The sequence below is a fragment of the Stenella coeruleoalba genome, assembly GCF_951394435.1.
Source record: "Stenella coeruleoalba genome assembly, chromosome: 9".
In the NCBI taxonomy this organism is placed as follows: Eukaryota; Metazoa; Chordata; class Mammalia; order Artiodactyla; family Delphinidae; genus Stenella; species Stenella coeruleoalba.
This window is the reverse complement of record NC_137155.1, coordinates 12,852,809-12,870,141: the sequence shown is the minus strand read 5'-3', so window position 1 is coordinate 12,870,141 and position 17,333 is coordinate 12,852,809. Positions and strand designations below refer to the sequence as shown.

The following is a 17,333-nucleotide window of genomic DNA, read 5'->3' as shown; positions in this document are numbered from 1 at the left end:
GAGCAACTAAGCCCGTGTGCCACAACTACTGAGCCTGCGCTCTAGAGCCCGCGAGCCACAGCTACTGTAGTCTGCACACCTAGAGCCCGTGCTCCACAACAGGAGAAGCCACCTCAATGAGAAGCCCGCGCACCGCAACTAGAGAAAGCCCACACGCAGCAGTGAAGACCCCAAACAACCAAAAATAAATAAATAAAATAAATAAATTTATTTAAAAAAAAAAAAGAGTTCAGACTCTGGAATCAGAATACCTGGGTTCAAATCTCACCTCTGCCACTTACAGAGTTTGTGACTTGAGCAAGTTATTTAGTCACTCTGGATGTCAGTTTCTTCTTCAGTGAAAAAAAAAATGGGGCCAATAATAAAGCATGCCGTATAAGGTTGTTGTGAGGAATAAAGGATATAAAATGCTCAGAAAGGAACCTAAAATTATAGTCGTCATCGTCGTCATCATCATCATGATCATCATCCAGTGCCCATTCTCAGGTGCTATTTCCTGGTCATGTCTATAGTATGGGGTTCTAATGGTGGTCTTGGTTTTCCTTTCGAAGTATTTACCCTTAAAGATAATTTATTCAAAAGGGACTGCAGTTCTTTTTCTTTTTTGTTTTATGTGCCGTTACATCTTAAATGTACATGAAATTGAACTAGAAAGAGATTCCCTTTTCACAGTATTTCTCAAACACTGTCCCACGAATGTACATTTTAATAGGGTAATACAGAGCCATTCTGTGGGGTGGGGAGAGCTGTGAATCATGGCAATTCTAATTAATACACGTTTTGTCTTTAGTAAAAACAGGCCCTGGACAGCAGTTAAACCACAGTGAATTGGCAATCCTACTAAACCTACTACAAACTAAAACAAGTGTTAGTGTGACTGATTTTGTCCAAGTGTTGAACATTAAGGTAAACTCTGAGACTCAGCAGCAGCTAAATAAAATAAACCTTCCTGCTGGAATTTTGGCAACAGGTGAAAAACAGACAGATCCATCAACACCACAACAGGAGTCTTCGAAACCGCTGGGAGGAATTCAGCCTTCTTCTCAGAACGTCCAGCCTAAAGTGGAGACTGATGCTGCCCAGGCGGCTGTGCAGAGCGCATTTGCAGTTCTGTTGACTCAGTTAATAAAGGCTCAGCAGTCAAAGCAGAAAGATGTGCTACTGGAAGAGAGGGAAAATGGATCGGGACATGAAGCGTCATTACAACTCAGGCCACCTCCAGAACCTAGCACTCCGGTGTCGGGTGAGTGTACAGTAGCAGACCACTAAACGGCTGCATTCACACTGTTTTCTTGCTGTTGATGATTAGCTATAACGCGTAGTGTTTAGTAGCTTTGCTAGGAGAGGTCCTGAAAATTCTCAGGTCACTGGTTATAGGTTGGTTTCTTAGTCCGTGTACTCCTAGGAGTTGATTCTTTAACGAATTATCTGTGGGTGATAGAACTCATGAATGCTGTCAACGTTTCTCATGTGAACCTATGGTTAAGAAATAATCTTTCACTCCAGTTGCAGCAGGATGATTGACCAAGGCAGAAACTTTATGTATACAGTAGCTTTTGTTCTTCAGGCAGTAAATAGGTACATGTGAGATGCCAAATACAACAAAATTTTTCCGTCACCATAGACTCAAATGGTAGCAGGCGATATTTTAATAGTTACATATACCTTTTTCTTTTTCATTTGACTTTTGGGTTGTTTTTGTTTGGTTGGTTGCGTTTTTTTGTTTGTTTGTTTTGTGTGTGTGTGTGTGTGTGTGTGTGTGTGTTTTGCCAGAGATATAACTTCTAATGCTCTTTAGAAAACATTAACTATTTTGAAATTTTTGTTTTCTATGGTAACTTTCGACTCTCTTTTTTTGCCTTGTTTCACTTAGGGCAAGATGACCTCATCCAGCACCAAGACATGAGGATATTGGAGCTCACGCCAGAACCAGATCGGCCTCGTATTCTGCCTCCTGATCAGCGACCTCCTGAGCCACCTGAACCACCGCCAGTCACTGAAGAAGATCTAGATTATCGGACAGAAAACCAGCATGTACCCACCACTAGTTCTTCGTTAACTGACCCTCATGCTGGAGTGAAAGCAGCCCTGTTACAGCTGCTTGCTCAGCATCAGCCCCAGGATGATCCCAAAAGAGAAAGTGGTATTGACTACCAAGCAGGAGACACTTATATGCCCCCTTCAGACTACAAGGACAATTTTGGATCCTCTTCTTTCTCTTCTGCTCCTTATGTGAGCAGTGATGGTCTAGGAGGCGCCTCTGCTCCACCATTGGAACGACGTAGCTTCATTGGAAACTCAGATATTCAGTCCTTGGATAACTACAGTACTACTTCATCTCATTCTGGTGGTCCACCTCAGCCTTCTGCCTTTTCCGAGTCATTTCCCAGTTCAGTAGCTGGATATGGAGACATTTACCTCAATACAGGTCCCATGTTGTTTAGTGGAGACAAGGACCATAGATTTGAATATAGCCATGGCCCCATTGCAGTCCTGGCAAACAGCAGTGACCCTTCCACAGGGCCAGAGAGTACTCATCCTTTGCCAGCAAAGATGCACAACTATAACTATGGTGGTAACTTACAGGAAAACCCAGGTGGCCCTGGCCTCATGCATGGACAGACCTGGACTTCTCCTGCCCAAGGACCTGGGTATTCACAAGGATACAGGGGACACATTAGCACATCAGCTGGCAGAGGTCGAGGCAGAGGGTTACCATACTGAGTATCTGTTTTTCCTCAGGCACATCATTTTTATCTGGAAAGACTTTTCTAGCTGCAGTTTAAGGCAGCGATCCAAGAGACTTGAATAATATTAATTCAACAACAGCTTTATTTTTATGTGGAAAAGGGTCTTGCATACAATAGTTTAAAAAAAAAAGACAAAAAAAACCTTTGCTTAAATTCATGCTGTTCTAAAAAACTAGATCTGTTGATTGTACATCTTCACAAATTCTAGTTAACAATTTTATTTTGTATTCTTGCAGTTTTAAGTGGATGCTAATCTTAGGGACATAAAAGTCTTTTATGGCCCTCTTGCAGATCTTCTGAACTATGCACATTTGTGCTTTTTTGTAAGTTTGGACCAACTTTTATGTAACAAACAACCAACCCCTCCCCGCCTCCAGTTTTACAACAATCAGAAAGGGCACTGATTTATTTGGTATTTTTCTTTTTACAAAGCTACCTTTAGTCAAAGGTCACTGTCAGTCTTTGCACCTGCTTTCAGTGTTATTGTGAAAGGTGTAATTTGTGCTCATTTCAGAAAATAAAACACAACCTTTCTCTTGATGCAACAGTTTTATAAAAAAAAATGGTCAACGTTATTTTTGTTTTATTTTGCAGATTATCATAGCCTAGCAAAATGCATTCAAATGAAATAGCGGGTTTTATATGAAAAATATGGGTGGGGTGGGGAGGGTAAGTAAGTGCCTTAACAGGTAAGCCTAAGGTCTGAGAAAGTAGTTAACCTTTACACCCATTTGTCTTCTAAAGGGAATCAATGCATTGTATTGAAGAGGCAGGGAGCTCTCAAGTGTCTAGGGGCTGCCTGCTGGGCTCCTCTTAGGTTCATTCCCTCTGCCTATCACACTTTCTCCTTTTCTTTGGGTTGTGTTACCTTCCACTACCACCTTCTCTTGATAGGGGAGTGAGAGCAAAGAAAGGGAGTCCAACTCCCAACAGCACCTTTTGTTACTTCTGAGAACAAGTTCTGAAAAGTTGTGTCATTTAAATGGTTGAAAATAATAGCTAAATGAGAATTTCAGAGTACCACTTTCTTTCAGGCTGCCACCTTGTCCCTGTTTCCTTTTGCCATGCATAATTGGAGGGCAGTAGCATAGAAACAAGGCTTAATAACAGAATTGGCATAATTCTGTTAAAGTTCATGGGGGGAGGGATGGCGAACACCTTATTTTAAGTTATACAGTTGCCATTTTAAGACAAAGTTAACTGTTCATTTTACTCGTTAACTAGAAACATTGCTTAGGTTGAATTTACTGAAGTAAAAAGAAAAAGTAGTGCAAAAAAACCCTCTTATTCTCTCTTCTCTCACTTCCTACGAGGTTTACTACAACTTCTTCTGCCACACCTAGAGTAACTTTATTTTAGTTCATTTTAGAGTGATGGATAACCCTTATTTCAACTGTAATGGTGTCAAGTTTAACTAACTTGGTGTGTGCACTCAAACACACATACCATTATAATAATCCTAGAAAGGAACCAAAGGTAAATAACCAGTGTTGCCATTAGCATGAAATGGCAAAACAGACTCTGGAAAGGAGAGCTGTGCCAACTCACCGTTTGTTTTAACTGTTCTCCCGGTAACTTATTTTTTGATTGGAATCTTAAATTGGAACAACTGTTATCAAATGGAAATGGCTCCAGTTCTAAAGTCAGTCTTTTAATCCTGTGCCCACTATCTGACTTGTGAACCTTCATTTCAAAACAGTACATGGGAAGCATTATAGTTTGGTAACAGAATAGTTTCAAGTTAATAATTCACCATTTTACTGCTATAAAATGAGTTGATGTCTTTTGATGGAATTTTTTTTGTTGGGGAGAAAGAAATGAATGGAAGAAAAATTATTTTTCTTTTATTTGAATATTGAATACTAACAACTTATAATAAAACTACATTGCAGGAAGTGAAGAAATATTTTGAAATTTAGCAAAATAGCTACAGTATTCAAGTATCTGGAATTTTAATATGGTGAGTCTTAGAGCTTTAGACTTTCCTATAAGTGACAGTATCTAAGTTATTCTTAATAGTCACACTTGATAATTCTGCTGACCGTAGCAGCTAACCTAAAATTGAAGATATTTATGTGACATGAATAGCCTGTGTTTTAAAAATTAAATATTTTATATAAAATTGAACTGTGTTTGGATAGTTTTTCCTAACATGTAAGTTATGTATTTATGTTGGGAGAGTGGCTGGGAGGACAAGGAAATTGTTGCTTGAAATTGAAGATTTGAACTATAGCTCCTAATATTACCCTAAGACAGCATTGATTGTGAGACAACAGTATTTTATGCACTAGTTAGGAAAAGTGTTGCCAGTTAAACCACAACTCAAGGCTAAGATACATCAATTGTAATATACTTCCCAAGTTCAGAGATGTTATTATATGAAAGAATGTTTCTTAAAATTGATGAAATATGGTAGTAAAACTCTTAATGCATCCTTTCATATCATTTAATACTTAAGTAAATTTGGATTAATGAAAAGAACAGGGTTGGGAAATCACTAATTCTGTATGTTATAATAACTGCAGTAATCACTGAGTATTCTTGGGTGAAATTTAAGGAACATAAAATGTTACTTAAGTTTTTTTTGAAAGAAACAGGTAAGTCAGGTTGCAAATGAGAAGATGAAAACAGAAAAAGATTGGACCTACCAAAAGAAGAATATATTTATTATCTCCCATGTGAAATTCCCTTATGTATTTCTTGATACAGCAGCTTTTTCTGCATGCAACTCATGTTTCCCAAGTCTTCAATCCATTATTTGTTGGAGAGTTGCTGTCACCCATGAAATTTTAAGACTCATTTTAAGGGTTTATTGATTAAAATAGTTTGTGGAATGTGAGTTAAGATAGTGCTTTAGGGCTTCCCTGGTGGCGCAGTGGTTGAGAGTCCGCCTGCCGATGCAGGGGACAAGGGTTCGTGCCCCAGTCCGGGAAGATCCCACATGCCGCGGAGCGGCTGGGCCCGTGAGCCATGGCCCCTGAGCCTGCGCGTCCAGAGCCTGTGCTCCGCAACGGGAAAGGCCACAACAGTGAGAGGCCCGCGTACCGCAAAAAAAAAAAAAAAAAAAGGCTTCAGAAAAAAACAGGGAAATAAAATTTTAGAAAACTTAATTAGGAGCCTGTAGAGGCTGTTTGTTTCATATATGGATAGTCTTTAAAAAGGAGGTGACTCATTTTCTTTTTTAAAACAATGGTTACCTAAATATCTAACAATTAGATAATAAGACTGAATCTTTCACTTAAACATTTTTTCTGTCTGTAGGAGGAAGGTCCGTATCAGCAGGCCTGCAAACAAACACTGCTTTTAAATTCTTTCAAGTTCTTATAGTTTTAAGCGGTTTTATAAGGGGAGCAATGGTTTGTCATTTACCAAAGGCCTCTCCAGATAATTTCTTAAACTGTTTCTAGTTTAATTAAAAATAAAAGCTATTAAGATAAAAGCTATCAAGGGATCCAGTTGAAGGTGGGGAAAACAAAATTTTGATCATATGGGAAAAGAACTTGCTCTTTGAATTGTGTAGACTAACACTTTGTGGGTCTTATTCCTTTCACCATATCAAATGTCCCATTAAAAAAAAATTTTCTTACTGAAAATGCCACATTGAAAATGAGGCTCTGTAGTGAATCACACTTTAATTTTTTTCACAATTAAGTTAATTTGTTGTAAAGGTGTGCTTTTTTGCAAGAATTTTTAGTAAAGTCTCATAACTCCTAAATCTAATGTGTTTAATATAAGCCATTTGTTTAACAAAAGAAAAAAGACTGTATTTGATAGTCTGTAAATAAACTGCCCTAAAAATCCAGGCTATTTTTATCCTTGTTTTCTTCTTGCTCATATACAGAACAGACTCTTAGAAATAATCTTATCTGATGAGGATGAGCAACTTGTTACAACCGCTGTGTCATGCTTTATAGACAATGCTTTAAACCTGGAACCCTTCTTTTTTACTTTTTGTACATATTCAAAAATGTAGGAACACATCCAGAGATAACCACCATTAATATTTTGCATGTGTTGGATGTCTTTTCTTACAACAGTGGGATTATACTGCCCATAGCTTTGTAATTAGAGTTTTTCATTTAATAATATTTTGTGAACATCCTTCTATGTCAGTAATTAAATTCCATCCTCTTTTAGTGATTGTAAATTACTCCTTTATAGAAGAACCAAAACTTAACAATTCCTCGTTGCTGGACACAAAATATTTCTAACTTTTCTGTTATAATGTGAGGAAAATCTGCGTAAGTACAAACACACAAATGTACATAATTTCCTTGGAGTTGCTGACCTAAAGAATGCCCATCTAAACTTTTGCTATATCCATATTGCCCTCAGGAAAGGTTTGCAAGTTTTACATTCCTATTACTTTCCCTTTTCATTTAGTTATGCTGGGTATTTAAGCATTTTAAATCTTTGCCATTTTGACAGGTGAGAAGTCATCTTGTTTTATATTTCTCTGATTACTAGTGAAATTTATATACATGCTAGCTGGGTGTCTTTTGTGTATTAACTATTCATATGTTTAGTTATTAGGTATTTCCTCTCTGTTGCTTTGAAGAGCTTTTTATAGAAGGTAGGTAGCCCTTTGTGAACTATAATCTTAAAAATACTGTGTGGTGTGTTTTGATAAAGGAAAATTTAATAGTTACATGTAGTCGAATCTATTCATCTTTTCCTTCTGGTTTCTCCTTAGAAAAGTTTTCCGTAGCCCAAGGTTATTTTACTTTTTACACAATTTTGTTTTACTTCTCTGGCTTTCTGCTTTTACACTTAATTCTAAACTGTTCTAGAATTTATTTTGCTAAATGTTGTGAGGTAAGGATCCAACTTTATACTTTTTCTGAATGGCTATACTAACTATGCCAACAGTATTTGTTAAATAGTTCATCCTATCCATAGTTTTAAAATGTCATCTGTCTTATTTGGGTCTGTTTCTGGGCTTTTCAGTTATGTTCCACCCTGATCTTTCTCTTCTGGTTAGAAGTACATTTGTATTATATTTTCATAAACTACGTGTAGCACATATCAGGCTGCAGTATTTGTTTTAAGATGGCACGTAATTTAATTGTCCATTGTTTCAAAGCTTGTCTATTTCTGCCTGTTTTTCCTTGGGACTTCCTGAATCACTTTGATCACTTTCACCAAGTATCCTTTTAGGATTTTAACTAGAAACATATTGTTTAAATTAGTGTGGGGTTTTTTTGTTGTTTTTGTTTGGGTTGGTGGTTTTTTGCATGTTCCTCATTAAAAGTTCTGAAAGTTTCCTTACTGTAGTTCTGGTATGTTGGTTTTTTTAAGAGTTTCCAAAAATTTGTTGTTGTTGCTTCTAGAAATGGGCTCTTCATATTGTTATAAATAATATTTTAAACTAGTCTGCTTATATAGGAAAGCTGTCATTTTTAAAAAACTGGCCACATTACTTTTATTATTTCTAATAGTTTTCAGTTGATTGAATATGATAATGGGCATTCTTGTTTCTGATTTTACGAACGTCTTAATTTTTTAGTATTTCACTCATGTATAATTTAAGCTATAGATTAGAAATAGAATAGTTTATTATGCTAAGAATATTCATGAAGCCTATTTATCAGGATTAGATGTTAAATTTTTTTAAATGCTTTTTCATTGTAAAGCATTTTCTCCTTTGATCTATTGATGATAGGCACCAGTTATATTAGTAGAATCTAATACTGAGCCATTCATTAGAAATACTGCTGTATTCTATTGACTAACCCTGTATTTAGTATTTTGTAGTTATGTTTATTTATGAGAGGTAAGTCTGGTTTTAATTAACAGGTTTTGATAGTGTTACAGAAGAAACTGGAAAACTTGCGTTTTATTTGATTTAGAATGGCTTATGTGTCCTGAGAATGATTTTTTTTTTGAAGTTGATGCTGTTTTATTTATATCCAAATACACCTGACTTTTTTCTTGAAGGTGATTCTTTCACTGTTTCTCCATTTCCTCATGTGTCCTTGATCTTTTCAGGGTTCTCTTTCTTGAGTAAATGTTGGTAATTTTATTTTTTCTGAAATTCATCATATAGTCCATCTTATATTTAAAATGTTTTTAGCATACAGTTGTACTTAATAATCTCAGTGTTTTAAAAACATTTTCATCTATTGTTACATATCCTTTGTGTGTTTTTTCTCTTTTCCCTGATTAGACTAGTTAGGATTTGCCCCATTCTACCTCTGTCCTCTCACCACCAGGGAATAAAAATCTATCATTTACTTCTCATTTATTTTAAGAATTGGATTTTGATTCTTTTCTTCTACTTCCCTTATTTATCCCTACCTCTTGAGTTGAATAATTGGTCCATTTGTTTTTCTTCCTTCCAATTCTAAAAGAAACTATTTTAATGCTATGAATTCTCTGATTATTTCTTTGCTTCCATCCAGTAGGTTAAGAATGTTGTGTTTTCAGAATATTTAGTGGCTGCAAATTTGATTGCTTGTTTGATCCAAGGATTATTTAGAATAGTGTGTTTCAATTTCCAGGTCGTTGGATATATTTTATTTTTTATTTTTTTGTTAATAACAGATTTTCTATTACATATAGTCAGTGTATGTAGTCTGCTTTGGGGAATTTATTAAGGATTTCTTTTTAGCCTGCCAAGCAAATAAAATTTGTAAATATTTCTTTAGGATAAGTATGTCATTTGATACAATTTGTCACATAAGCATTAAATCAATATTATTAAACACTGGTAAGATTCTCTATATCTTTACTTATTTCTCAAGGAGAAATGTAAAATAAACTCTTATACTGCTATTATGTATTTTTCCTTATATGTCTAATTCTTTTTGCTTTATATATTCAGTGCTATATTCACCACATACAGGTTCATAACTACTTAATCTCTGTTCCATTTATTCAAGCTTTTCAAACTTTAAATTCTACTAGGTCCAGTTTTAATATTACTACAATTGGTCTTTCTGTGAGTTTATTTCACACTCTGTCTGCTTGCCCACCTCACCCCCCCTTTTTTTTTAATGCTACCTTGCTGGCTTTGTTTTTAATCTTTTGCTAAAACTGGTTTTCTTTTTCTCTTTTTTAGAAATTTGTATTTTGAGGCTTTCTGTTGATTTGTAATGTGTATACAGACTTTTCTACTCAGCTTTAAATATTTCAAAGACATACACCTATTTCTTGAATGAATAACTTCAGAAGTTATATAAGAGTTGCTATAGACTGTCTCCTCTAAAAAGGTTGCCAAATCAGTCACCAAAAAGAGGAATGGGATTACCATGACTGACTTAGACCAGGGTCGAAGGAATGTTGGAGAGTCACTTGTAATTATTATTAGGCATTCATCTAAAAAAAAAGGCTGACAAAGTAAGGATCAGTGTTCTTGGATGTTAAAAACATGATTGTAAACAAACAAAAAAGTGGATGGGCTGTAAAATAGAATATCCACAGCTGAAGATCAAATTAGTGAGCCTGAATATCAAGCTGAGTGATTCTGGGAATGATCCCCCCTAAAATTCACTACTAAAAAATTAAAAGTTTAAAGGGAAAATTGAGAAATGGAGGCTAGATCTAGATATCCCAATATTCATCTGATAGGAGTTGCAAAAAGAGAGAACAGGTAGAATGGAGATAAACAAAGAAATACTAGAAGAAAACTTTCCAGAGTTGAAAAAGACATGAATCTTGTATTGAAGAGGTCCATGGAATGCAAAGCAAGGTATATGATGAGAGTCACACTTGATATACGTCAAAATAATATCTCAGAATTTAAAATTTTATTGGAACTTTACATTTATTTATTGTATACTGAGAAAATAAAAACAGATTGTCTGCAAAAGACAGAGAACCATACTGGCACCACACCCCCTCACCATTAACACTGGATGCTATAAGTTTCTGCAAAGTCTAAGGGAAACAACTTTGACCTTAGAATTCCATCCTCAGTGTGTTAGGGAATAGTGGTGTTCCCTCGGCCTTCTTGCTTTGACTGAAATCTAGCTCTTCCCTGAGGGGACTGACTGCCCTGCGGCCTTCTCAAGTGATGGCTGTTTTTCTTCCTTGGACCACTGGGCCTGGAATCTAGTTAAGTGTCCTTTTTGATGCTCATTTTCACTTTCAGACTCTTCTTGTTGATGCCTTAAAACTATAGAGATTTGCCCCTTGTGTCATCAGACTGCTTCACTCATGCCTCCCTGCTGCAGTTATTTACTGACCTCTGACTTGTCCTTCCCCTTTCACCCTCCCCGCCATTCTTTGAAGATTTTAATTCCTGGGTCACTATCACTGTGTCCTGTTTCTATCTTGATTTCAGCATCTGTGTGGATGATCCTTAAAATCTTGGCTTCTCTGTTTCTCTGCTGCTCCTCCAATGGTCTTATCCTGCACCTCATCTCAGCTACTCATGTCCCTGTCATACCCTCGACTTTATGGCCACAAGTTCCATGACCCCTGCAAATCTCAATTCAAGCACACTACTTACCCTACGCTGGAATGCCCTCCCCCCACCCAAGTTTGCAGCCCACTCTAATACTCGGACTCCAACCACCTTTCTCACTCCCTTATACACATCTGCAACTGCCTTGTCACGCTCTTGCTTTCCTGTATTCGTGTGAAAATTCCAAAACTGTTCAGACCCAACATCCCCAATGTTTAAATCCATTCTGTCTGCATCCGTGCAGCTGAACATTGCTGGAAAAACACTCAACCATGCCCACTAGTTTCACTTTACTTCATGATCACTAATCTCACGTGGGCCCTTAAGGCTACCCAACAGTTATACTACCATGGTTCATCAGTTCTAAAGCATAGATGTTCACACTTAATATCTCTGAAATGAGGATGTGTCTTATATATGCCACTATGGTATGTCATACTTTAATTGGTAGAGTTTTCCCCTTTTTAGTGTTACCTAAAAAATAGTGTGTCTTACAATCAATGGCATCTTTGATAAAGCATAATTACCTCATACTTTTCATTCTCTCGTTTTCCCACATGATCATTTAATGCTTTTTTCTTCTCTACTCAAATCTCCAGTATTTCCTTCCTGTATTAGTTTGCTAGAGCTGCCAAGGCAGCATTCTTGCTGTGTCCTCACATAGTCTTTCCTCCGTGTGAGTGCATGTCTCATGTCTGTGTATCCAAATTTCCTCTTCTTATAAGGAAATCAGTCATTGGATTAGGGCCCACATCAAGGGCCTCATTTTAACTTAATAACCTTTTAAACGACCTTATCTCCAAATATAGTTACATTCTGAGGTACCGAGGGTTAGGATTTAAATATGTAAATTTTGAGGGGACACAATTCAGCCCATAATACTCCCCCATTCTCACGTTCAGTTGGTGACTTTGTTCCCTATTTTCACAGATATAGAAATAAATGAGAGAAATGCAAAAGTCCCTACTGTATCACCCCCACCTTTCACTAGCTGTCTTCATATCATTAACTTCTTTCCTGTCACTATGGACAAACTATCCATATTCCTAGAAAAATCTCTTCTTGCCAAACAAAGAAGTTCCTTCCAGCTCAACTTTCTCTATGGCATTAACAATTTTCTTCCATATAAGTTCTAAGGGGGCCAGAGTTTTGTTGTTCTGTTCTTCTCTACTCCTAGCACCTAGAAAAAGCTCAATATTTAATGAACAAGTACAGATATGTAATAAATATATCCCTTTATATGCAAGATAAAGGAATGCACTTAGAAGGGAAACCCTTCACTGGAAGCAGAATTGTAAGAGTATATCAAGTAAGAGAATAAAATGGAACAAAGTTAAGTCAATCAGTTCTAGAAAGGCAGAACACTTCATAAGAACAAGAAGTAGGCTGCTAAAGAGAGGCAGTCACTTGAAGGAAAAAGACTCCTCAGTGAGCATCTAAGATATGGGCATATAACAAGGACAGAGGGGATTCAGAGAGGAGAACCACAGCTGATCAAAAACCTCACTCCACTGCCAAGACAGGGAGCCTTTGCTATTCTTCTCAATTAGGATATGTTACATGTATATGGTGACCACTGTATGTTTTCATTTGTCTCCCATACTAATGGAAGTTTCTTTTTTCTTTTCTTTGCCTTCTTTCTTTTCTCTCTTCCTTCCCTCCTTCCTTTTTTCTTCTCTTCCTTCCTTCATTTTTCTCTCTTCCCTCCCTCTCCCTCCCGTCCTTCTCCTCCTCCTTTCAACTGCAATTACCCTGTTTTCTTTCTACCACTGCATATTAATATGGTGGAACTGATTGAGTGTGTAATTTAGCCATAGTTTGCCATGAGTTGTGCTATATCTAGAATGGAAAAGAGAAATACAAATCATCCAGAGTTCTGAACTCCAATATGAATGAATAATGAGACTGAGTTTTCTTTATAAGGAGATGTTTTGTTATACATATACATTAGATAGTTACATTTTATGAGGTGTGACTATTTTTAAGAAGTGTATCTATGCTAAATGCAATGTGGAATCCTGGGTTGGATTCTGGAACAGAAAAGAGATCACTGTTGGAAAGACTGATGAAATCTAAATAAAGTCTGCATTTTAGTTTTAGTTTAGTATTCTCAGTTTTAACAAATGTACTATGGTTATCCAAGATGTTAATACCAGGCAAAGTTGTGTGAAGGCTATATGGGAACTCTCTGTACTATCTTCAAAACTTATCTGTAAATCTAACATTCAAAATATAAAGTAAAAACAAAACAAAACCAAAAAAATACAAAAAAATGTGTATAGAAGGAAGCCTATATATGGAACTTGGGCTGCTGGGAGGTGGAATGTCTTTTCTTACTTAGCATTCATTCCCCCTTTGTCAATAATATTCTGCTTTCTATTAGGAAACTATGCGTCCTTCTACTTTCAGTCTTTGTGGTTCAGAGGGGACTACTAACTTTACCTCTGTGTAAAAAAGTCCAGATTTCTGCCAGTTGTTTAAAAAATGGGAAAATCTGGCAACACTGCACTTCTGTATTGGGCATTAAGTTAGTACAAATGTAAAAAGTGACGAATTTCTCAGCTTCTTTCACATGTAATGAGAGCTAGGAAAAAGATGGCAAGACAAGTGTTTCCTCTTGCCCCTTCAGTCCTCTCTGGTAGCTGAATGTTGAAGATGCTTCAATAACATTAGGGATTCTGACTTTCAAAGGATTAATAACAATTTTAAAGACCAAAGGGAAAGGTAATATGCAGTATTTATTCCAATGTTGCTTTTGCATCATCAAATTACAGATATGTTTAAGAGTCATTTGATAAAATCAAAACAAAACCAAAGAAAGGCATGCTGATATTTTCTTATGATGAAAGCTTACCCTAATTATAAAGTAAAAAAAAAAAGGAAATGAAATTTGAGTGCTAGAGTCATAAAACCCAACCAAATACATTTATCCCAGATAATGTGCTCACCTAAAGAAAAAACTCTGGCAGTCTCCTTTGAACTCCTATTATCATCTAGCCTCATAAGCATTGGGTTTGATGTCATTTCTTTCATTACTTTATTATTTATTTAATTATTCTTTATTTTTATTTCTTAACTATCAGAAAGTTAGTGACCCATCAAGATTTGGGTATTCATATATAGAGAGAGGAATGCTCTCTGAAAATACAGAAAGTAGTTCACTAGAGAGGCTACTGCATCTAAGGCCGGGCTGAAACTGGAAGACCCCACCACCAGCAACAGGATCCAGACAACAGGAAGACAATGAAGCTGCATCGGAGGAACTAGAGAATTAGATCAAGAAGCTGGAGACACCTAGGAAGCTGGCAAACGAACACTGGAATCTCTGGAATCTCAGGAAAACTGCAACCTTCCTAACCACTGGTAACAGCCAGAAGCCAAGTGAAGACAGCCTCCGACTCACTTTTGTTCTCCAAATCTTAAGCAAGTGCCTCTAATTGGAAAGCCTGAATTTATATTCAGAACTCTGTGAGTGCAAGGGAGTCAGGGCATTCAAAAAACAATTTTTTTTTTCTATTATAGTGACAGTTCAATCTGTGGCATTGGCATATACAAATATTTAACACAGATGATACATAAGGACTGAGAGAAAAACAAAGAAGGAATTATACTTCCTCTCACACAGAGACAAACGACAGGATTAATACCTTCAACCTTCTTATGCCTGGAACCGTCCATTTCCAGCTCTACTGTCATTACGTTAATGTAATGCACAACCATCTCTGACCCTGACTATTTCAGTAGTTTACTGAATGGTCTTTGGGAATCTACTCTGTCAATCTTCTATTCTGTTTTCCACAGAGAAGCTGGAGCAAAACAAATTTTTAAAAATCAGTAGACTTTATTTTTCTGAGCAGTTCGTGTTTACAGAAAAATGAGCAGGAAATACAGAGAGCTCCCCCATACCCTCTCATTCTCCTCCCACTTCCAGTTTCCTCTGTTATAGACACCTTGCATTAGTTGTACATTTGGTACAATTGATGAACCATTATTGACACATGATTAACTAAAATCACAGAGTAGACTCTGTGTGTGTTGTACATTCTATGGGTTTGGGCAAATGTATAATGACATGTATCCACCATTACAGTACCATCAGAGAATAGTTTCACTGCCCTAAAAATCCTGTGTTCTACCTGTTCATCCCTCCCTCCACTTCTCTACCCCTCGCAACTCCTGGCAATCTGATCTTTTTACTGTCTTCGTAGTTTTGTGTTTTCCGACTGTCAAATGTTGGAATTATATAGTATGTAGCCTTTTCAGTTTGGCTTCTTGCACTTAGTGTTAAGCTTTTAAGGGCCTTCCGTGACTTTTTGTGACTTGATAGCTTTTTTTTTTATTGCTGAATAACATTCCATTGTATGGATCTACCAGTTTGTTTATCCATTTACCTACTGAAGGACTTGACTTGTTGGCTGCTTCCAAGTTTTGCAATTATGAATAAAGCTGTTATCAACATTTGTGCGCTGGTTTTTGTGTGGACAAACATTTTCGACTCATCTGGGTAAATAACAAGGAATGAGATTGCTAGGTTGTTTGGTAAGAAAGAGTATGTTTAGTTTTCTAAGAAACTGCCAAACTGTCTTCCAAATTGGCTACACCATCTTGCATTCCCACCAGCAATGAAAGTTCATGTTGCTCCATATCCTGCCATCATTTGGTGTTGTCCGTGTTTTGGATTTTTGCCTTTGGACTTAACTATTGTAACAATGGTATCTCATTGCTTTGCAAATATTTTCTCGCCACCTGTGGCTTATCTTTTCATTTTCCTAACAGCATCTTTTGCATAACAGAAATTTTCAGTTTTAATGAAGTCCAACTTATTTTTTCTTTTATGGATCATGCTTTTAGTGATGTATCTAAAAAAGTCATCACTAAACTGAAGGTTACCTAAATTTTCTATGTATCTTCTTTATAGGTTTGTGTTTTACATTTAGGTCTCTGATTCAAGTTTATTTTGTGAAAGGTGTAAGGTCTATGTCCAGATTCACATTTTTTGCATGTGGATTTCCAGTTGTTCCAGCACCATTTGTTGAAAAGACTATCCTTTCTTCATTGAATTGCCTTGATCCTTTGTCAAAGATCAGTTGACTACATTTTTGTGGGTCTATTTATGGTCTCTGTATTCTGTTCCATTGACCTAGTTGTCTGTTCTTTCACTAATACCACGTGGTCCTGGTTACTGTAGCTTTATAGTAAGTTGACATCTGGTAGTGTCAGTCATGCAACTATGTTCTTCTCAATGTTGTGTTGCCTATTTTGGGTCTTCTGCCTTTACAATTAAACTTTAGAATAAATTTGTCAATATCCATAAAATAACTTCCTGCAGTTTTGATTGAAATTGTGTTGAATCTATAAAGCAAGTAGGGAAGAATATCTTGACAGTATTGAGTCTTCCTATCCATGTACATGGGATATCTCCATTTTCTTAAAAAACCATTTCTTTCACCAGTTTTGTAGTTGTCCTTATATAGATCTTACACATATTTTGTTAAGATTTATACCTAAGGTTGGTTTGTTTTTCTTTTGCTAATGTAAGTGGTACTGGGTTTTAAGTTTCAAATTCAAATTGTTCATTGCTAGTACATAAGAAAATGATTGCCTTTTGTATATTAACTTTGTATACTGAAACCGTGCTGTAACTATAACTGCTTAATCCTGCTTCCAGGGTTTTTTTTTCTTTCTTTTTTTGTGATTTTCTACACAGACAATCACGTCATCTGTAAATAATGTTTTATTTCTTCCTTCTCATTCTGTATCTTTTACTTCCTTTTTTTGGTCTTATTGCATTAGCATGATATTGCATCATATTGCAGTATTATGTTGAAAAGCAGTGGTAAGAGGGGACATCCATGCCCTGTTCCTGATCTTGGTGGAAAAGCATTTAGTTTCTCACTATTTAGTATGATATTAGCTGTAGGTTTTTTGTAGATGTTTTTTATCAAGTTAAGAAAGGTCCCTTCTATTCCAAGTTTGCTGAGAGTTTTAATCATGAATGGGTGCTGGATTTGGTCAAGTGCTTTTTCTGCATGTATTGATAAGATCATATGATTTTTCTTCTTTAGTCTGTTGATGTGATGGATTACAGCAGTTGAATTTTGAATGTTGACCCAGCCTTGCACACCTGAAATCCCACTTGTGTATGGTGTATAATTCTTTTAATACAGTTAAGTATA

The 17,333-nt window shown here is 36.3% G+C and overlaps 1 protein-coding gene across 2 annotated transcripts in view; it reads left to right on the top strand.

Annotated features, from left to right (window-relative positions):
• The window catches only part of CDK13 (cyclin dependent kinase 13), a 109,706-nt gene extending 106,416 nt beyond the window's left edge, over positions 1-3,290 (top strand). The window contains exons 13-14 of one of the 2 annotated variants that reach the window (XM_079931980.1): positions 971-1,243; positions 1,874-3,290. In XM_079931980.1, coding sequence (XP_079788106.1) covers positions 971-1,243; positions 1,874-2,724 — 1,124 coding nt within the window. In that variant the 3' untranslated portion in view covers positions 2,725-3,290. Of the gene's footprint in view, positions 1-790; positions 1,244-1,873 lie in introns of both variants that reach the window. The other variant, XM_079931979.1, reaches the window with a different exon arrangement.
• The last annotated feature ends 14,043 nt before the right edge of the window (positions 3,291-17,333 follow it).